This window comes from Pteropus alecto, unplaced genomic scaffold (genome assembly GCF_000325575.1).
Source record: "Pteropus alecto unplaced genomic scaffold, ASM32557v1 scaffold76, whole genome shotgun sequence".
Lineage (NCBI taxonomy): Eukaryota > Metazoa > Chordata > Mammalia > Chiroptera > Pteropodidae > Pteropus > Pteropus alecto.
In genome coordinates, this window is record NW_006443138.1 from 24,805,320 (window position 1) to 24,822,838 (window position 17,519).

Genomic DNA, 17,519 nt, shown 5'->3' on the forward strand with positions numbered 1-17,519 from the left:
TTGACAAAATCTTAGTAGCATCTTAGATAAAGGAGGTCAGGGAGGATGATTATAGGGTTTGAGGGGTTTGAGTTCAAGTGACTTCAAGGAGGAAAGTGCCTGGAATTGGGCTAAGATCCTGACATAATGGCTTAAGATTGGTGGATACAGCGAGGTGAGAGTATTGAAGAAAAACTTGATGGGTAACTTTGGTTGATGAAAACAAGAAGTTTGCCCAGGGTGAGCAGAATGTTATCTCAGATAAATTGATCTGCAGGAATTTCCTGAAGCAAACAAAGAAGTTATTTATTGCTTTCCAGCCTTATCTTTCCCAAGCAAGGTTTTCATGGAACAAATAACTAAGTCATATTGACATAAGCGGTCTCAATTCTAAGTCCAAATAGCTGTGTCATGTTGATAACCATCATCACAGTTCTCAAGATAATACTATCCACTTCTTGTGGTTGTGGTAAGGCGTGAGATCATGTTTCTATAATGTCTGCCACATCACAAGGACTAAATGAGCAATATATTATTATTATTATTATTATTATTATTATTATTATTTATTTATTTATTTCTTTCTTTTCTTTTTTGCTTTAAGAAACACTCACCAAACAATTTGCTTTTCAGAGTAGATTATTTATTTATTTATTATTATTACCCGTTTTTATTTATTTAGAAAGACAAGTGTAGCTAGAAAATTTTGACACCCCTCAATTTTTTTGTGCTTTGTACATAATAACTAAAACAAACAATAAGCTTTCTTGTAATTCAGGAACTACTAAATGACTAAAGTCGTGGGTAGAATTTGCAATTAGGAGAATAAGGGAACAACAGCAATAAAAATGAAGGCTCCTTTTCTTTGTCGTGTTTCCAGCTGACTGGGCATTTGCATTCCCCCAAGGACTCTTGAATAATCAGCTCTCCACAAGCTGCAGATCTTCAGGAAAAAGTGAACTTGCAAATGCAGAAGAGTTTCCTGGATAGCGTATCACATAGAAATGCAATGCTTTATGGAGACTCAGAGGTCTCTGTCCATTCACTATGCATAATCTCAGCTGAAGAACTAAAATTTTCAAACAAGGAGAAACTACATCTCTTCAGCCTGGGAGCATGCAAAGCCCAGAGGAATTCCTTGAGGATTTGTAATAGCTATGGAATCTATAGGCAGAGTCCAAGCCTCATCCTAAGGAGCAGAAGATAACATGACCAAATGTCTGACTCCAAAGGCAGTGCTCCCTCTTCTCTCTCCATTGAACTTTGGCACAACATTCTAAAGACAGGAGCGATTACCCTGATTCTGTCCCCAGATCATTTTAGTCCAGGGTGTCTGAAATTCCCTGTCCCAATTTCTCCTTCCCTGATGGAGAAAAAAAATTCCATGCTCTCTAAACTGTTCTGATATGTCATACAAATAAAATAATCCAAGTTATTTAGAAAAAGATCCTTCATAATCTCAAGATATGATTACTATGTGATTATGAAAGCAATGGTGTAATGAATAGAAATTTCAGCAGGTCAGACTAATAATAGAAAGCTGAAGCCGACTGAGCAAAACCGCAATGCATAGACTGTGTTTTTAAAAATGCAATGTCTTACAGTTTCCAAACCTTCTGTGATCTTAGGGACCAAGTAGTGGATGTACTTAGCTAGCAACTATAAAATATGATATATAATTAACATTAGTTATTTATATGCGTAATTGGTCTGAATATTCACCCCGTATTGCTTTTTGCATTATTAATTTGCTCAACTATGCAAATGTGGCTTTATTTCAACAACTGTTTTGAATTCCAAATATTAGCGTATTCTAGCTTAATAACTGAGCGCCAAAGGGCCTTACTACTTACATATACATCCCAGTCTACCATTTTCTGGCTGTGCATCCCTGGCTAGCTTAATTAACCTCTCTGTACTTCAGTTTCCTTAAAAATAAAATAAATTAAAATAATAGTCACAATTACCTCAGAGGATATTTGGGAGAATTAAATGAGATAGTTTATGAAAAGTAATTAAAGAGCTCGATGCGTAGTCAGTGTATTATATATTTTAGCTCTTATTTATTTATTTTTCTTGAAATTACCTACAGGAATTTTACCATGTGATATTTACAGTGACATTGTACTATGGGATTGAGACCATGTGGATAAATTCTACAATGCTTTTTCCCCAAGCTTTATTGAAATATAATAGACAATTAGTTGATTGTATTTACATTGTACAATTCGATGAGCTTCTTTCAATTACAGTTGGCATACAATATTAGTTTTAGTTGTACAGCATAGTGATCAGAGATCCACATAACTCACAAAACGATCATGCCACTAAATCTAGCACCCATCTTCCCTCTTACATATTTATTACAACATTGTTAACTATTTTTCTTATACTACACTTTGTATCACCATGTCTATTTTGTAACTATCCATTGGTACTTCTTAATCTCTTTGCCTTTTTTCACTGTCCCCCCTAACCCCCTTCCCATCTAGTAGCCCTCAAAATATTCTCTGTTATCTACGAGTTTATTTCCACTTTTGTTGCTGTTGTTGATTTTGGTCTTTAGATTCCACATGTATGTGAAATCATGTGATATTTGTCTTTCTTTATTTGATCTATTTTAATCAATGCCATATCCTCTAGGTCCACCAAGGCAATATCTTTTTCCATCCCCTTCCTTTTAGTCTGTGTGTACCTTTTAATCTGAAGTGAGTCTCTTGTAAGCAAGTATATGTAGGGGTCTTATTTTCTTATCCATTCAGCAATTCTATGTTTTGGTTGGAGCACTTAATTCTTTTCCATTTGAAGTACTTGTTGATAGCAATGTAGTTATTACTCTTCTTTATTCTTGTTTTTGATACATGTTTTTTTTTTTTCTTAAAGAAGTTCCTTCAACATTTCCAGTAACACTGACTTGGTGTTGATAAATTCCTTTAGCTTATTTTTTGTCTGGGAAGCTCTTTGTCCTTTGACATTACATGATAGCTTTTCTGGATAAAGAATTCTTGGTTGTAGATCCTGGGTTTTCATCACATTGAATACTTTGTGCCAAACCCTTCTGTCTTGTATATATTCTTTTGAGAAATCAGTCTTATGGGTGCTCCCTTATAGGTAACTAACTGTTTTTCTCTTGCTGCTTTTAAAATTCTTTCTTTGTATTTATTCTTTGGCATTTTAATTATGATGTGTCTTGGTGTGGGCCTCTTTGGATTCCTCTTTCTTGGGTCTCTCTGAGCTTCCTGGGGTTGTATGTCTATTTCCTTCATCAGATTAGGGAAGTTTTCCATCATTATTTCTTCAAATAGCTCTTCAACATCTTGTTTTCCTTCAGGTACCCCTATGACATGGATATTTTTACATTTAATCATGTCCCATAGGCTCCTTAACTTATTATTATAGTCTTGGCTTCTTTTTTCTTGCTGTTCTGAGAGGCTTCCCATCCTCTATATCAGTGGTTCATTCCTCTTCTCTATCTACTCTGTTGATTCCTTCTAATATACTCCTCATCTTAGATAATGTGTTCTTCATTTCTGACTGGTTCCCTTTTATAATTTCCCTTTCCATTTTTATGTTTTTTATCTCTTTATTGAAGTTCTCACTGAATTCATCTACATTTCCCCTAAGTTCATTGAGCATCTTTATAACTAGTGTTTTGAACTCTGCATGTATTAGATTGTTTGACTCTATTATTCCTGGATCTCTGTTCTGTTCTCTCATATGGTTTCTGCTTCTTTGTCTTCCCATTTTGGCTGTCTTTCTGTGTCTGTTTCTATGTACTAGCAAAGCTCCTAAGTCTCCTGGTCTTATTAGTGTGGCTTTGTGTAGTATGTGTCCAGTGGCACAGTTCTGAGAGGGGTTCAGCTGCAAGCCAAGTTTAGCCTCAGCCTGGGGCCACTTGTTAAGATTCAGCAAGCAATCCACAGATGCTGTGCTCATAGTTGCCTCAAGAAACCACAGCAGAAACCTACACCCCCTGCCACCAGTGTGAGTCTTGGCGCTGCTCAGCAAGGAGCACGGGACTCACCAAGGACACACCTGCATGTGACTTGGGTGGGACCATGAATTGGAAGAGGTGGAATTTCAGGGAATTCTCTGGGCAGAGTGACCTCTGTTATCCAGTTTGGTGACATCTCAACTATGGCAGCTCTGAGTCCGAACACTGGAAACGGGGAGGGCTCAACAGAGAAACAGTGGATACCGCAGGCACGTCTGCCCAGGAGGTATCCTCGCCTCCAGCTCTCACTCAGACAACTCAGTGTCCTCCTGTAAGTCCCTGGTGCCTCCCCAGCAGACTACAAGGTGCTAGTTCTCAGAACGAGCAGGTCTGTCACCTCAAAAGTTTGGTCATGAACACAGTCCTTTTAAAAGGCATCTGCAGCTGCCACTGCCACTACCTCTGTTCCACTCTGTTCCACTCTGTTCCACTGGGGACCAGGCAGCCTCATGTCCTCGCCCCTTCCTACCTTCTACTGTTGCAGATTGATTATTTTTCTCCCTAGTTGTAGTGCTTTCGTTCATATATATCCTCAGCGACTTTCTTTGCTGTTTGTTCCTTATTTCTGTCACAACTTTGGTTTGGTCGCAAGAGGGATGAACAAAGCCTCTATCATCTTTCCCGTCTCTCTGCAATGCTTTAATTCAAACTGTGTCCTTTATAGCCTTGCATTATGAAAAGAGCTCTGAGCAAGAAGTTAGAAAATTCAGGTTCAAGGTCCAATGCAGCCATCAACTAAGTGACTTGAATGTATCACTTCGACCCTTTAGACCTGTTTCCTCAAAAACATAAACAAATAAACAAACAAATAAAAAGAATGTGCTGCATTATCTTAAGACAACATAGTATGCTAGGGAAAAAAAAAAAAAAAAAAAAAACTGCAGAACAGTCCAAACTTCAAGTTCTAATTCTAGTACAGCAAGTCACAGAACCTCTTGGAACCTGTTTCTACATCCAGAAAATGAATGGAGTAATATCAGAAATACTCCGCTCCCAGGTTGTTGCAATCATGAAATTAGACAATAAAGAAAGCACTTTATAAACTATAAAGCACAAAATAAATGTAATGTCTCTAATAAAATTCTAGTTAGTCTAATTTTTATACCAAATCTTATTATTTCCTTAAAATTTTTACAAGTGTTTGTGTTCCTGTAGGTTGGTATCAGACTATAAAGATGTATTTTGGGGGCCCTCAGACTATCTAGTATAAACAATATCTTCTCTTAGTAGAGGTAACTATAAATTTTTGATTTGTTTTCGAGTCATCGTCCATCCATGACTCTCTCTACAAGTCAGGAAACCTAAAAATTATCTAAGAATTGTCTATTTGCCAGTTCCCCTTCTTTGTACAAATATCTCTGGAGATATAATCTGAAAATTAACTTGCCTTTGTTGTGGGGTTTCTTAGTATTTTAAAGGAGCTGTTACAGAGGAAGAAGGTAAAGAAAGATTATTTCATAAAAAAAGGACATGTGCATATAACCCCTACACACACACAGGCATACACACCCACACAACATACACACACATAGATGTGAACATCAACACAAACTCTATGCTCTAACCAGAAAAGCACTTTCCTACCCTTGAGCCTTTATTCAGATTGTCCCCTCCACCTGGAATTTGTTTTCCTCCCATTTCTACCTGTTCAGTCGTACCTAGAACTCAGGGTTTGTTAAAATCTCAGATTTTCAGTAGATGTACTGAATGATTCTTTGCCCTATCAATAATGTTTAAGCTAGCTACTCCCTTGTTTTTAATTAAGTTTATTGGGGCAACATTGGTTAATACAATTATATAATTTTCAGGTGTACATTATCATTTGACATCTGTATATTCCATTGTGTGTTTACCTCCTGAAGTTCAGTTGCCTTCAGTTACCATATATTTGACCCCCTTTACCTCATCTACCTCTCCCCTCCTCCCTCACCCCACTAGTAACCACTAGTCTATAGTCCTCCGGTAACCACTAGCCTGTAGTCCATGTCCATGAGTCTCTGATTCTTTTTCCTGCTCATTTGTTGCTTTTAGGTTTATATCACACATAAAAGTGATATCATGTGATTTTCAACTTTTCGTATCTGGCTTATTTTGCTTAGCATGATTATCTTAAGGTCCATCCATGATATCGCAAATGACAGTATTTCATCTCTTCTTAGGGCTGAGTAATAACCATGTCCTGGCCACTGTGAATAATGCTGCTATGAATATCGGTGTGCAAATATCTTTTTGGTTATAAGTTTTCAAGTCTTTGGGGTAAATACCCATGAAAGAAATTGCTGAATCATATGGTGGATCAATTCTTAGTTTTTTGAGGACCCTCCATAGTGTTTTCCATAGTGGCTCTGCCAATTTGCAGTCCCACCAGCAATGTATGAGGGTTCCTTTTTCTCCGCATCCTCTCCAACATTTGTTATTACTTGTCCTATTGATTATAGCTATTCTAACAGGTGTGAGATGGTATCTCATTGTGGTTTTGATTTGCATTTCCATAATAGCTAGCAATGTTGAGCATCTTTTTATATATTTCTTGGCCATTTGTATATCCTCTGGGGAGAAGTGTCTGTTTAGGTTCTCTGCCTATTTTTCGATTGGATCATTTGTTTTTTGTTGTTATTGAGTTATATGAGTTCTTTGTATATTTTTGATATTAGGCTCTTATCGGAGGTGTTGCTTGCAAATATATTTTCACATTCGGATGGTTGTCTCTTTACCTTATTGACGATTTCTTTTGCTGAGCAGAAGCTTTTTAGTTTGATGTAGTCCTTTCATTTATTTTTAAAGATGTCAAAACTGACAGATAAGAAATTAAGTCACTTGTTCAAGGCCACCTTTGTAGAATTTGTGGAAAAGTTTAAATCATGTACTTTCCCCACTAGTATGTCAGGTATATCTTCTCAAATCATGGTAGTCTTAACCCCCCTCACTAGTCCCATATGCTGCTTTGCATTATAGAATTCCTTTATGAATAGGTTTCTTCCTCTGCAGCAAGTAGTTTCCATAGAACAGTAATCATTCCATTCGTCAAACCCTTCCTCACTTTTAGTGCTGTGTATGCATCCAGCTATTGCAAAATTTGCATTGTTGAACTGGAGTAAAACATCCCAATGACATTTCTACTACCTTTTTATGAATGTGCTCAGTTTTCTGTGAGTCTACTCTGATTCTCATCTAAGGAAGATCTAGAAACATCAAAAGCACCAATGTAAATGCAAGAGATGATGAAGACTCAAGGTCTACCTTCTGCTAGCTCTATAATTCTCAAACACAAAGCTCTGGAAAGAACATGGAATAATGGGGAATCCCTTCCAGAAAGCTCTTGGAGGGAGATCCGTCCTTGACACATCCTAAGTTAACTGTGATCTGAAGGCCCAAGGCTATTTACAACATGATTTTAATGACTGTCATCACTTCTACCATTACTACTACTCAATACAAACCATCACTGGCTTGATGTGATTGTCCCTCTGTTGTGCAATGCCATCAAACTCCAGCCTGTGAAAGAGCATATGGTCTTTGCCAACAGTATTATTCATCAAAGGAGGATAAAAATCACAGCAGCACCCTGCTTTGCACACTAGATAATGGCTTTGGGCAAGACACAGCTTCAGCTCAGCTTGAGTCTTTCAAAGATGCAGCCTGTTTTTCCACAAAGCACTTCATAAAAGTGAAAATGGAACACATACTGAATGAAATTTTCAGAATAATGAAAGTCCTATAATTAGGAAGCAATAGTTAAAATTATGTTACCCCATAAGAGCAAAGCATAGTAATAAGTTAATGCAATTACTAATTCGGCTTTTCTGGAGAGAAAAGCGAACAGTGCAATTAACTCCTTAGTCTTTATTTTTTCAGGGGACTAATGAAAGGGAAATAAATGAGTTGGATCCCCTTCCTCGAAGCTTTGCCTCTGCTTTGTCATAAGTTTCCTACCTCCCTCTCTCCAGTCCCATCTGAAAAATAAAACAGGCCACCAGCTGCGAAATGGATTATGTCCCACAACTTTACACCTGGAATAGAAATCTTCATATTTTGACGAAGGTTGCCAATAAGTTTGCATCAGTGCCTGGCAGCTTCTTATTTCTTCATTACTCTGCTCATTCCCCTTAAAAAAAGATTCCCTATATGCTTATTCTATGTGAATGTCAGTGTGTATCGTTTGCATTGATTTTAACCTGTCCCCATATACAACACCAGTGTAACTCACCATCTTGTCTGTAACCCTTCTCCCATAAAACCCAGTTCACTCCAGACAAATGATTGACCCACCGTCTCCTAAACACACCTTCCACTTTCTGATGACTACACCTTCATGCACTCCATTCACTTGGCTTGCAGAGCCATTTTGAAGTGGATACCAAATGAAAGTGGTTTCTCACAGCTGCCCACTTTGGAGGACATTGGTCTGATGTAGTGACTGGAAGTTTACTGCCACAAAGAGGACAGATGAGAAGGTGGCGCAACTCTTTGATGGTGAGGGAAAATAAAAAACCAGAAACATGCCTATCTACATGAAATTCTAACCTTTAGCATCCAGCAATACCAAGCCAAAATAGTCCCTGTTTGGATCCGCATTATTATAAAAGGACAACCAAACTCAGTAAATGGTTGGTCAATTCTGAACACAGAATAATGACCTCTGGGTGATCATTTTGATCAACCTAACGCACACATTTCTGATTCAACTGAGATATTAGATGAGAAGACCCAAAACTGTGTGTAAATAAGACACAAGTCTATAAACAACAAATTAACATGTATTTTACTGAATCTAAGGTGCCACTGATCATGAGACACAACATTATTTAATCTGTCTTGGAGGAAAATAAAACACCATTTAAACCATGACACCATGTTTTCTTATTAGAAATTTTTATTTTCTATTATGTTATGTTAAAATTTTTGATATAAATACATACTTATTAAAGAACACATAACTATGACATGTATGCACAGCAATAACCACATCATCGTATCTACCACCTGGCAGTGACTTTGACACCATTGATTATAAGATGCATCCTGACTTCAAAGCTGTTAAATTGTAAGAAAAGGCACTTCAGCATCGATAAAATATGGTACCTGTGTTTTTCAGATGACAATCTCATACAGTCAATAGCCTCTCTCACCTGACATCAGTTCAAGCCTCAAGCGACAAATGGATCCTGTCCGTTTCCTTGGAGTCTTCCTCTTCCTTCCCATGTTCCATGATGGTCCTCCCAGGGCTGGCTGCACAGCTGAGAACTTACACTGGCCTACTCAGTGGCCAGTTATTAAGGCTCAAGTGTTTTTCTTTCTTTTTACTTTTCCCAAGCTCTTTAATGCTCACCATCGCCACCTTGTTTCTATTATTATTACTCTCTATATTTTTTAAGCTTCTTTTCTTTACATTAAGAAAAACTTCCCTTGATTAAAAACCAGTAACTGCCCCTGTTCTCTCCCAAGAGGCTTTTAGAAGCCCATAAAATTTCAGAGTAGAAAAAACAGTTATCCAGAGTGCTAACGCAAAAACTGTCTTTCCCCCACTTCCACAAAGCTCCCTAAACACATCCTCTCTATTTAGCCTATCTTTTTAATTTAATTTCAGGTTTTTTTTTTCTGTTACAGTTACACAGAAAGATCAAAAAGAACAGGTTGTCCCTGGGGCTTCAGCTATTGGCAAAAAGAAGCACAGTAAGGACTTTAGCTCTTTACTCACTATCACCATGGTTATCTTATCATCTGATGGCCCCTCAGCCAGAGTGGATGAGATTTCTTCCCCACTCCCACCCCCAGCTTTATTGAAATATAATAGACAATTAGTTGCTCATATTTATATTGTACAATTCAATGAGTTTTTTTCAATTATAGTTGGCATACAATAATATATTAGTTTCAGTTGTACAGCGTAGTGATTAGAGATCTATATAACTCACAAAGTGATCACCCCACTAAATCTAATATCCTTCTTCCCCCTTACATATTTATTACATTGTTAACTATTTTCCTCATGCTACTCTTTATATCTCCATGTCTATATCTCCATCTCTATTATATCTCCATGTAACTATCCATTTGTACTTCTTAATCTCTGCCTTACACACACACGCGCGCACACACACACACCTCAAGCTGTTACTTTTTCATTTATTTTGTTTCACCTTCAAAGAGGCTTTTATTAGTCATGTTAACCTGATTTCACCTGTACAGAAATGTTCAGAGACATGTGGACATTCTGCAGTTTGTCTTGGTCCTAAATGTCTTTCAGATTGGTCTTGACCCACATAAAAACAAGCTGCTTCAGAGCTAATGTAAAAACCTGCCTCTCTGACCCCAACACTCTCCTCTGTCCAGTGATAGTTCTTAAAGTCGATACTTACTCTTTGATGTTTATATTCAGTGGTGTGCTGTATAAATGTTTAACAATCGGCTGCTGGGGGAAGGGAAAGAAGTCTTGGTTTGTAAAGTTTGTCAGTTTCTGTGGTAAAAATATTCCCACCATGACTGACTTCAGGCCACCAATGTGATGTCACCGAACGCAATTGGGAAGAGACGTACAGTGATACACTGTTATAGAGAATTTCCATCATACAGATCCGATAGGCATAGATAATCTCAAGATTAGAGATAATAGTAAAATGTAGTGAAATTATTAGGAAGTGATTGATGAGTTTTGACTACTACTTATGCTTTTAATATAACTTATTCAATTATATGTTTATGTAATTTAACTTTTAATAATGGCTGTGTTTAGTAACCAGCTTGCAAAACTCTGGAAACCTTAGCAATTGCCCCTTGCAAGCCAGTATGAGTAGCTCCAGCACACCATTGTAAGAAAGAATACACTACCTTGTATTATTATTTTTATCTTTTATATCCTCAACTAGATTATACACTCTAGAATATGAAGCTATTTGTCTTATAGTTCTTTTTATTTACCATGCTGCTAAACATAGAAAGATAATTGATTTTTAACATTAATAATAATGTTTACTTATTAAAAATGTTTTTGAAGAGCCATTAAAATTCACTCATAACAAAATTTTGACTGTGTCCCAAATCTGATTCTTTCTGCTATCATACCTTTAACCAAAAAGGCTTATGAACTAAAAATTATAGTATCAAAAAGGATATATTACTATTAGTATAATTGAATCATTTTTGCCACCAACTATTAGAGCATCTACCATTAAATGCAGCAGTGACCAGCTTTGTTATCAATGCTGCTGAGAATACTGATCAACTTTCAGTCACCAACAAGCCAGCCCTGATTACTGTTGAAATAGAGTTCAAAGGGAGAGAGTATTTGGGGGATGGGAGTCCTGTAATGGGGTGACCAAACTGAGAAAACTAATTAACCAAACCCCGAAGAGTGGTCAATTCCTTTACAATTTATACTTACAAAGAATTGGCATATAATCTCAAATGCTAACTTATTATCAGAGAGATACAATTATTTTCCCAATTACTGAAATAGCTTTTCAGTAACATTAATATTGCTTTTAATTAACCAGGATCCTTCCTCCCCAGAAGCAAGAAGTCAGATTGGCAATGAGAAGAGTTATTTGTTGAATATCAAACTAGAACATGGAAAATTTAAAGGTCTCGAAAAATGCGTTCTGCAGGATATGAGCAACTCAAGTGAACTGTCCCTGCCCCACAACAGAAAGTTTCTATTTAATCCCAAAACTATTATATCTACCAAAGCATGTCTGTTATAACTAACAAGTGCTGGTAAAGTCTGTGAAAATTCCCACTATATGTCACCAAAACTATTATCTCATCCTAGAGAAGTTACAGTTGAATGAATTTTAGCTTTATATGCTACAGTTACATCGTGTACATAGCTTACTGAGAATATGCCCTAGTCCAGGGTTGGCAAATACATAGCACAGATGCCGCCCCCCACCCCTCCCCACACCTTTGGTAGACATCATTAATTGATCACCGCACTCTTCCCACATTGAACGCTATGGTTCTTCCCAACACAACGCATTCGGCAGCGCTCCCATCCTGGCCCTGGGCTCTAGATGAAGACTTACAGAGCAAGGCACGTGCAGGCTTTGCACAGGTAGAGTATGAATGTGTGTGACTAAGCACATTATTTCAGGTTCATTTCAGAGGGTTAACCTTTTGAAAATCTTGTTGCCAACTATTCCTTACTGTAAACCCTAGGTATAAAGTCGAAAGCTTTATGTTGGTGTTGGCCTTTCTCTCCTTCAGCAACACAGTGTAGCGGTGTCCTAATCTTACTTCAATAGAGCAAATTGTTCACATCACTGTCATTTTAGAAGTCAATTATTTAAGCTTTCTTGGCTTTTTGCCATTCCCACTAGAGGGCACCACTGAGAGGGAAAGGAGGTAAAACTAAAGGGTAACCAGCCACTTTCCTCTTCAGTGCCCCCAAGTGAGCTTTACCAACCACACCAGGAAACTCTTACCTAATCTGCACCTCCTTGGATGTACCAAACAGGTAGCCGCTTTCCACACAAACAAAAACAATCATCTCTCTTTATCTTTCTGTACCTGACCCTCTCCTCCAATCCCAACACCTTACATTCACCCAAATCACTTCCGTATTAACTTATCTTTATCCTTCCATTGGACTGTGAGCTCCCTGAGGGCAAAGCCAGTTTTTGTGTCCTGGTGCACCATCATGCCTAGCACACAATAAGTCCTCTATAAGCATTTGCGTGTTATATTACAGACTTAATGCACTAAACAAAATCACAGACCTCTTATTCAAGGTGACAGAAATGGAAACCGTATCACCTTGTTAAGTTGCAGCAAATTTTTCATGAGTTCTGAGGCATGTACTTGGGTCCTGCTCTCTAATTCTTCACACCATGAAATAATTCCCATGTAGGCACTAGTCCTGCTCTTCCACGCAGTAGAATGAAGCCTCTTAACTCCTCAACCAAAAGGTTTAATATGGAAAGAAACTCTGGATGTCATTCAGCCTTTGTTTTCACTGATGGTCTCCGGAAAGTTGTGGAGACAACCTCTTGGTCAAAATTACTTCTGGATGCTATCTTTCACCCACTCTGGAATTTTTAGATTTTTTTCCGCCCGCCCCTCCCCCCACCTCCACCATTGACTTTAATTTTGTTTCCCCAATAGACTTTTGAAATTGAACAGGCTCCTGGAAGCATTTTGAAAGGAATCTATGAACTTTCTGGTCATCATTTTCAATCTCTAATTATAACTTTGCATGATGGCTTTCACTTAATACTTTTAAGGTGGGGCTGAGAGTAATTATTGGTTTTGAAATTAAATCTTTGGTAGCCACAATCAATGTATTGAGACTTAATTTCTCTTACATTCTTAGAGTAGTTGCTGAAAGTAAAGAGGAAATTTATGCTATCTTCCATCTAAGAAAACAGAGAAATTTTATTAGAGTGTAGTGAAATATTTATAAGACCTTAAGAGTTTATGGGGTTCGAGGACTGAATTCACCTCAAACCTTCATTTGCATGCTTGCTTCCAGGAAAATCTATGATGGGATAGTCCAGATATGTCACTTGGAAATCCTACTTTTAATGAACAAATGAGAACAAATGTGTAGTTTCTATAGAAAGAACATTTTTCTCACCCACTGAATTCACAGAAAGAAAGTGTGCTCAAAAAATAGTATAGAAATAAAGGGACTATTTTGAAATAAAGACAAAAACATTTTGACTTGGGAAAGAAACGTCAATGATATTAGAGAATTTCTTTGAAACAAAGAATAGACTTTACTTTTTGTTTGGAAGGGAATTTTGTTTCAATCTTTAGTTGTGACTTTCTGTTTTACCAAACTCTTTGTTGGTTCACTGTCTTCTCCTCATCTTCCCTTAATACTTCCACTCTGCTTTGTTGGTACTTACTGTTCTTCTGGCAAGCCATTTCATGCTTTTCCATCAGACATGAACTAAAGCACCTTCATTAGCATATCACAGATGCTTCATCCATTCATTCATTGATGTATCCATTTGCCAAACATGTGTTGTGGGTCTGCTGTTGGCTAGATGTGGTGGATAGGAACGTTGAAAGCAGTTCCCACTCTCAAGGAACTTTCAGTTCAGTGAGAACTAGACGGTTTGGAAACCACCTGGCAACACTGCGAACTACCTATATTAACATTTCAAACTATATTACAATTCTCAAGGACCATCGCTATTTCTCCATGCTTGAGGTGATTAGCTGACTCATTGTGACACTCATCTAGTGGGCAAAATGAAACTATGATTCCTTGATCTGAATCTAGAAGCCCTCCATGTGCGAACAGTGTTGGGAGAGAAAGCTGAGGGCAGGCTGGTATGGTATGGAACACCAGTGAAGGGCAGGCTTAATTTCACAGAAAGAGAGTTTCGTGTTCCTCTAGTCAAAAGTTAGAGGGTAAGATACCAGGTTCCTGGAGATTAGGCTTTTCCTGCCACAGAGTTATATCAACCCAGTATAAGCTTACCTGGAATGATTCACATCCCCTCTCTTAAATGATTCACGTCCCCTGGCCAAACTAGCCAGGCCTGGCATAAACCGCAGAACCCACAGTGAGATTCTGACATCCAGCTAGCAGCGATGCACACAAGCCCAATAGAAACCAATGTTTTTATGAGGTAAATGATCCTCAATGCCAAAAGCGCACCAACTTTGGGCTAGCTCAAGAGACGTCAATTCAGACAGAGGCCTACCTCCAAAGGAATGAGCTTAAAAGAGCATTCCGGATTTCACCTCTCTCTCAGGCCTATACTTGAAGTCGGCAGCTATGTAATGCTAATGATTATTAAATTAAAAGGCACTCATTTAATGGAGCAGTTTCAGTATCCAACGTGAAGTTGCCTTCTGCCATATGGCTTTAGGCATGAGTGATTAAACTGCGATGTCCTGAACCCCTGCTCCTGGGCTATTTAATTCTGCTATGCATCATGAGCCTGAGATGATGAGGAATCTGTTTTGGTTTACATTCCCAGCAGAAAGTGACTCCTTTGGGGCTATAGTTGTTTAAATACTCCTCAGATCACTACGGCATGCAGACTCACACTGACCCTGCACGCAGTCAGTAGACAGAGAAAAACTCAACTCTAACTCAGGATCCAGATGGAAACCTTTATTATGCAACCATTCCCAGGGTTCAAAAACAAAGAGAATCATCCGTAGTGACTAATAATCCAAGAAGCAAGGACAGAAGACCTAGCACAGAGCCCTTGAGATAAGGACAAGTAGGGGTAAATTAAATGGGCTGCAGCCCATTGATTACATCTCATGTGCCCTATCAAGAACATCCTAGTATTGTCCCTATTTTACTGATAGCAACACAGAACCTTAGAGGAATTAGGTAAGCTGACCAAGTTCAAGTTCACAGCTAATTAGTGGTGGAGCTGAAATTCAAATTCAGGTCTGCTTGACGTCAGAGCCTAAGTTCTTTAACCACAATGCTTTTTGAACATGACTGCCAGTTCCTTAGTTAAGGATAACTGGTGGTGAAAACCACAATGGGTATTTTTTAGTTCCTTGTTTCTAAATGTGATTAGTAAACTATATATGATCCTCACTTCAGTGGATAGAATTAGTCATTTTCAAAAGATCCTCTTGTTGGTTCCATAAAATTCAAAGTTAAGGAACTATTTCAAGTCCTGTTACATACAGACACCTGATCTGACAAAACATACCTATTATCAACAAGACTCTGAAAGGGTAAAAATAGATAACCTCTGTTTATAATTCTGCTTCAATATGGCTTATGCTATCTCAATGTGGGATTTATTATAGTAGAAGTATTTTTAGAAATTTAACACAGCTTCTGTCCCCAAGGGTCTTATGTTCACACTGGGGAGGCTGGAGACAAGAGAGTTCAGTAGCGCTCAAGAACATGAACAATGTAAGTCTTTAATGGCCCAGACAGAGATAAGGACATGCAGAGCATCAAAAGACCCCAAAGAAAAGTCTTTGCTACTCTGTTATGTGAATGACCAACTCATAGACCTCATCCTACCAGGCGAAAATCAGAAAATAAATTCTTGTTCAACTACTTTAATCGGTATGAATAAATCATTTAAAATCATAATCATTCTAGAACTTTCAGTGCTCATAATCAAAGGTCCTATATAAATTTTAATAAAACTGTAGGCATTGCACCAAGAAATTCCTTTGGAAATTTCTATCTTAATTCTGAGAGTTAGAAACTTCTTGCAAAAGACAGAAGCACTATCTCACCCTCAGCAAACAGCCTCTCTTTCCTGATGGGCTCTGCATCATTAACTTCTAACTGGTACTTTTAATATTCAGATTGTACTTTTCAACTTTTAAAGCCTTTATCAGATGTTCTTTGAAACCAAATGCATACCACTAAAATACACATGTTTCCAACGTGATCGGATTGCTTTTAAAACTATCTGCAAAGACCTTGAGAGGACCAGGAATGTATTTAATGATAAGAACTACCATGGCGCCAGTAATGAATGGTTCAGTTCTGCCAATAATACCCAAAACGAAGGCAATAATTTTTAAAGCCTTGTTTGCTTTAGCAACTTTAAGTACTTTCACATATATTATCTTATTTAGTTCCCCCTGACAACCATAGAGACAAGCAGAATGAGTTTTATTATCCTCATTTTAAAAATGAGGAAACTATGGTTCACAGCATTCAAATGACGGAGCCAAGTTTACAAAATAAGTAAGTGGCAGAGTCGGCACCAGAATTCCAGCCCTCTGGCTCCCAGCCCATTGCCATTTCAATTCAGCTATTATTTATATCAAACAATATACCTTCTATTCTTATGTGATATCTGCAGCTACAGGTTGCAAGTCTTATTTGTCTTTGGATCCCTGGTACCTGACTTGGGACAAGTAAGAGTTTATGGTGGACCAGAAATAAAGACACTTTGTTCTAATGCCTGTGATTTTCATGATCACTATTACCAGTTAGTTGGGTTGAACTAATACTTATAAGGCCAAAGTTGCAAGTTTTAAATATGTGTGGGACAGTTCGCTTTCTTGTATTTGTTGGCCACACAGTGGGTTCCTAAACACAACTAGTCATCTTACTAACCTGTCCCAAGATGGATCTGGCAAGCCAATGGATAGCTTAGTCCAACTTATTCTCCTAAATCTATTTATCCATGCTTGAGAGCAGGGACTATCGCACCTAAAACTCTCCTCTCAGAAAATATCCTCACCTAGAATCTCTCCTAAGAGGACTTCTAGGCAAGCCTTATTGAGCAGTGACCATGATCTGTTCCCAGTGACACCTTCCCTCAGCTTGGCATAACTGAATAGGGCCAAGTTGGTGCTTGACCCAAAGGCAGTCAATGGGAAGCCCAAAAGGTATCCTGGCAGGAAGGCTGTGTCCCAACAGAAATGATGAGGATATACGGGGCCAGTCAAATGTCTTTTATCAGGAATTCACAGTGAAGATAGGAGAGAGTAAGTTAAGAGAAAGAAGAGAGACTCAGAGATGGAGATAGACTGATGGTGGACCGTCAGAGCGGGGACTGCGGGAAACCTTCTACTTGAGTTCCAGCCAGGGTTACAGAGCTGATGGCTGTCTGTTGGAGCCAGACTGGGTTTTCATCCTTCCTAGGCCATT

At 38.1% G+C, this 17,519-nt stretch overlaps 1 protein-coding gene across 1 annotated transcript in view; it reads left to right on the top strand.

Annotated features, from left to right (window-relative positions):
- Positions 1-17,519, top strand: part of LOC102882106 — a 66,389-nt gene that overhangs the window by 14,416 nt on the left and 34,454 nt on the right. The window contains 1 exon segment of the mRNA XM_025041076.1: positions 9,581-9,646. Within this exon segment, the coding sequence (XP_024896844.1) occupies positions 9,581-9,646 (66 nt within the window).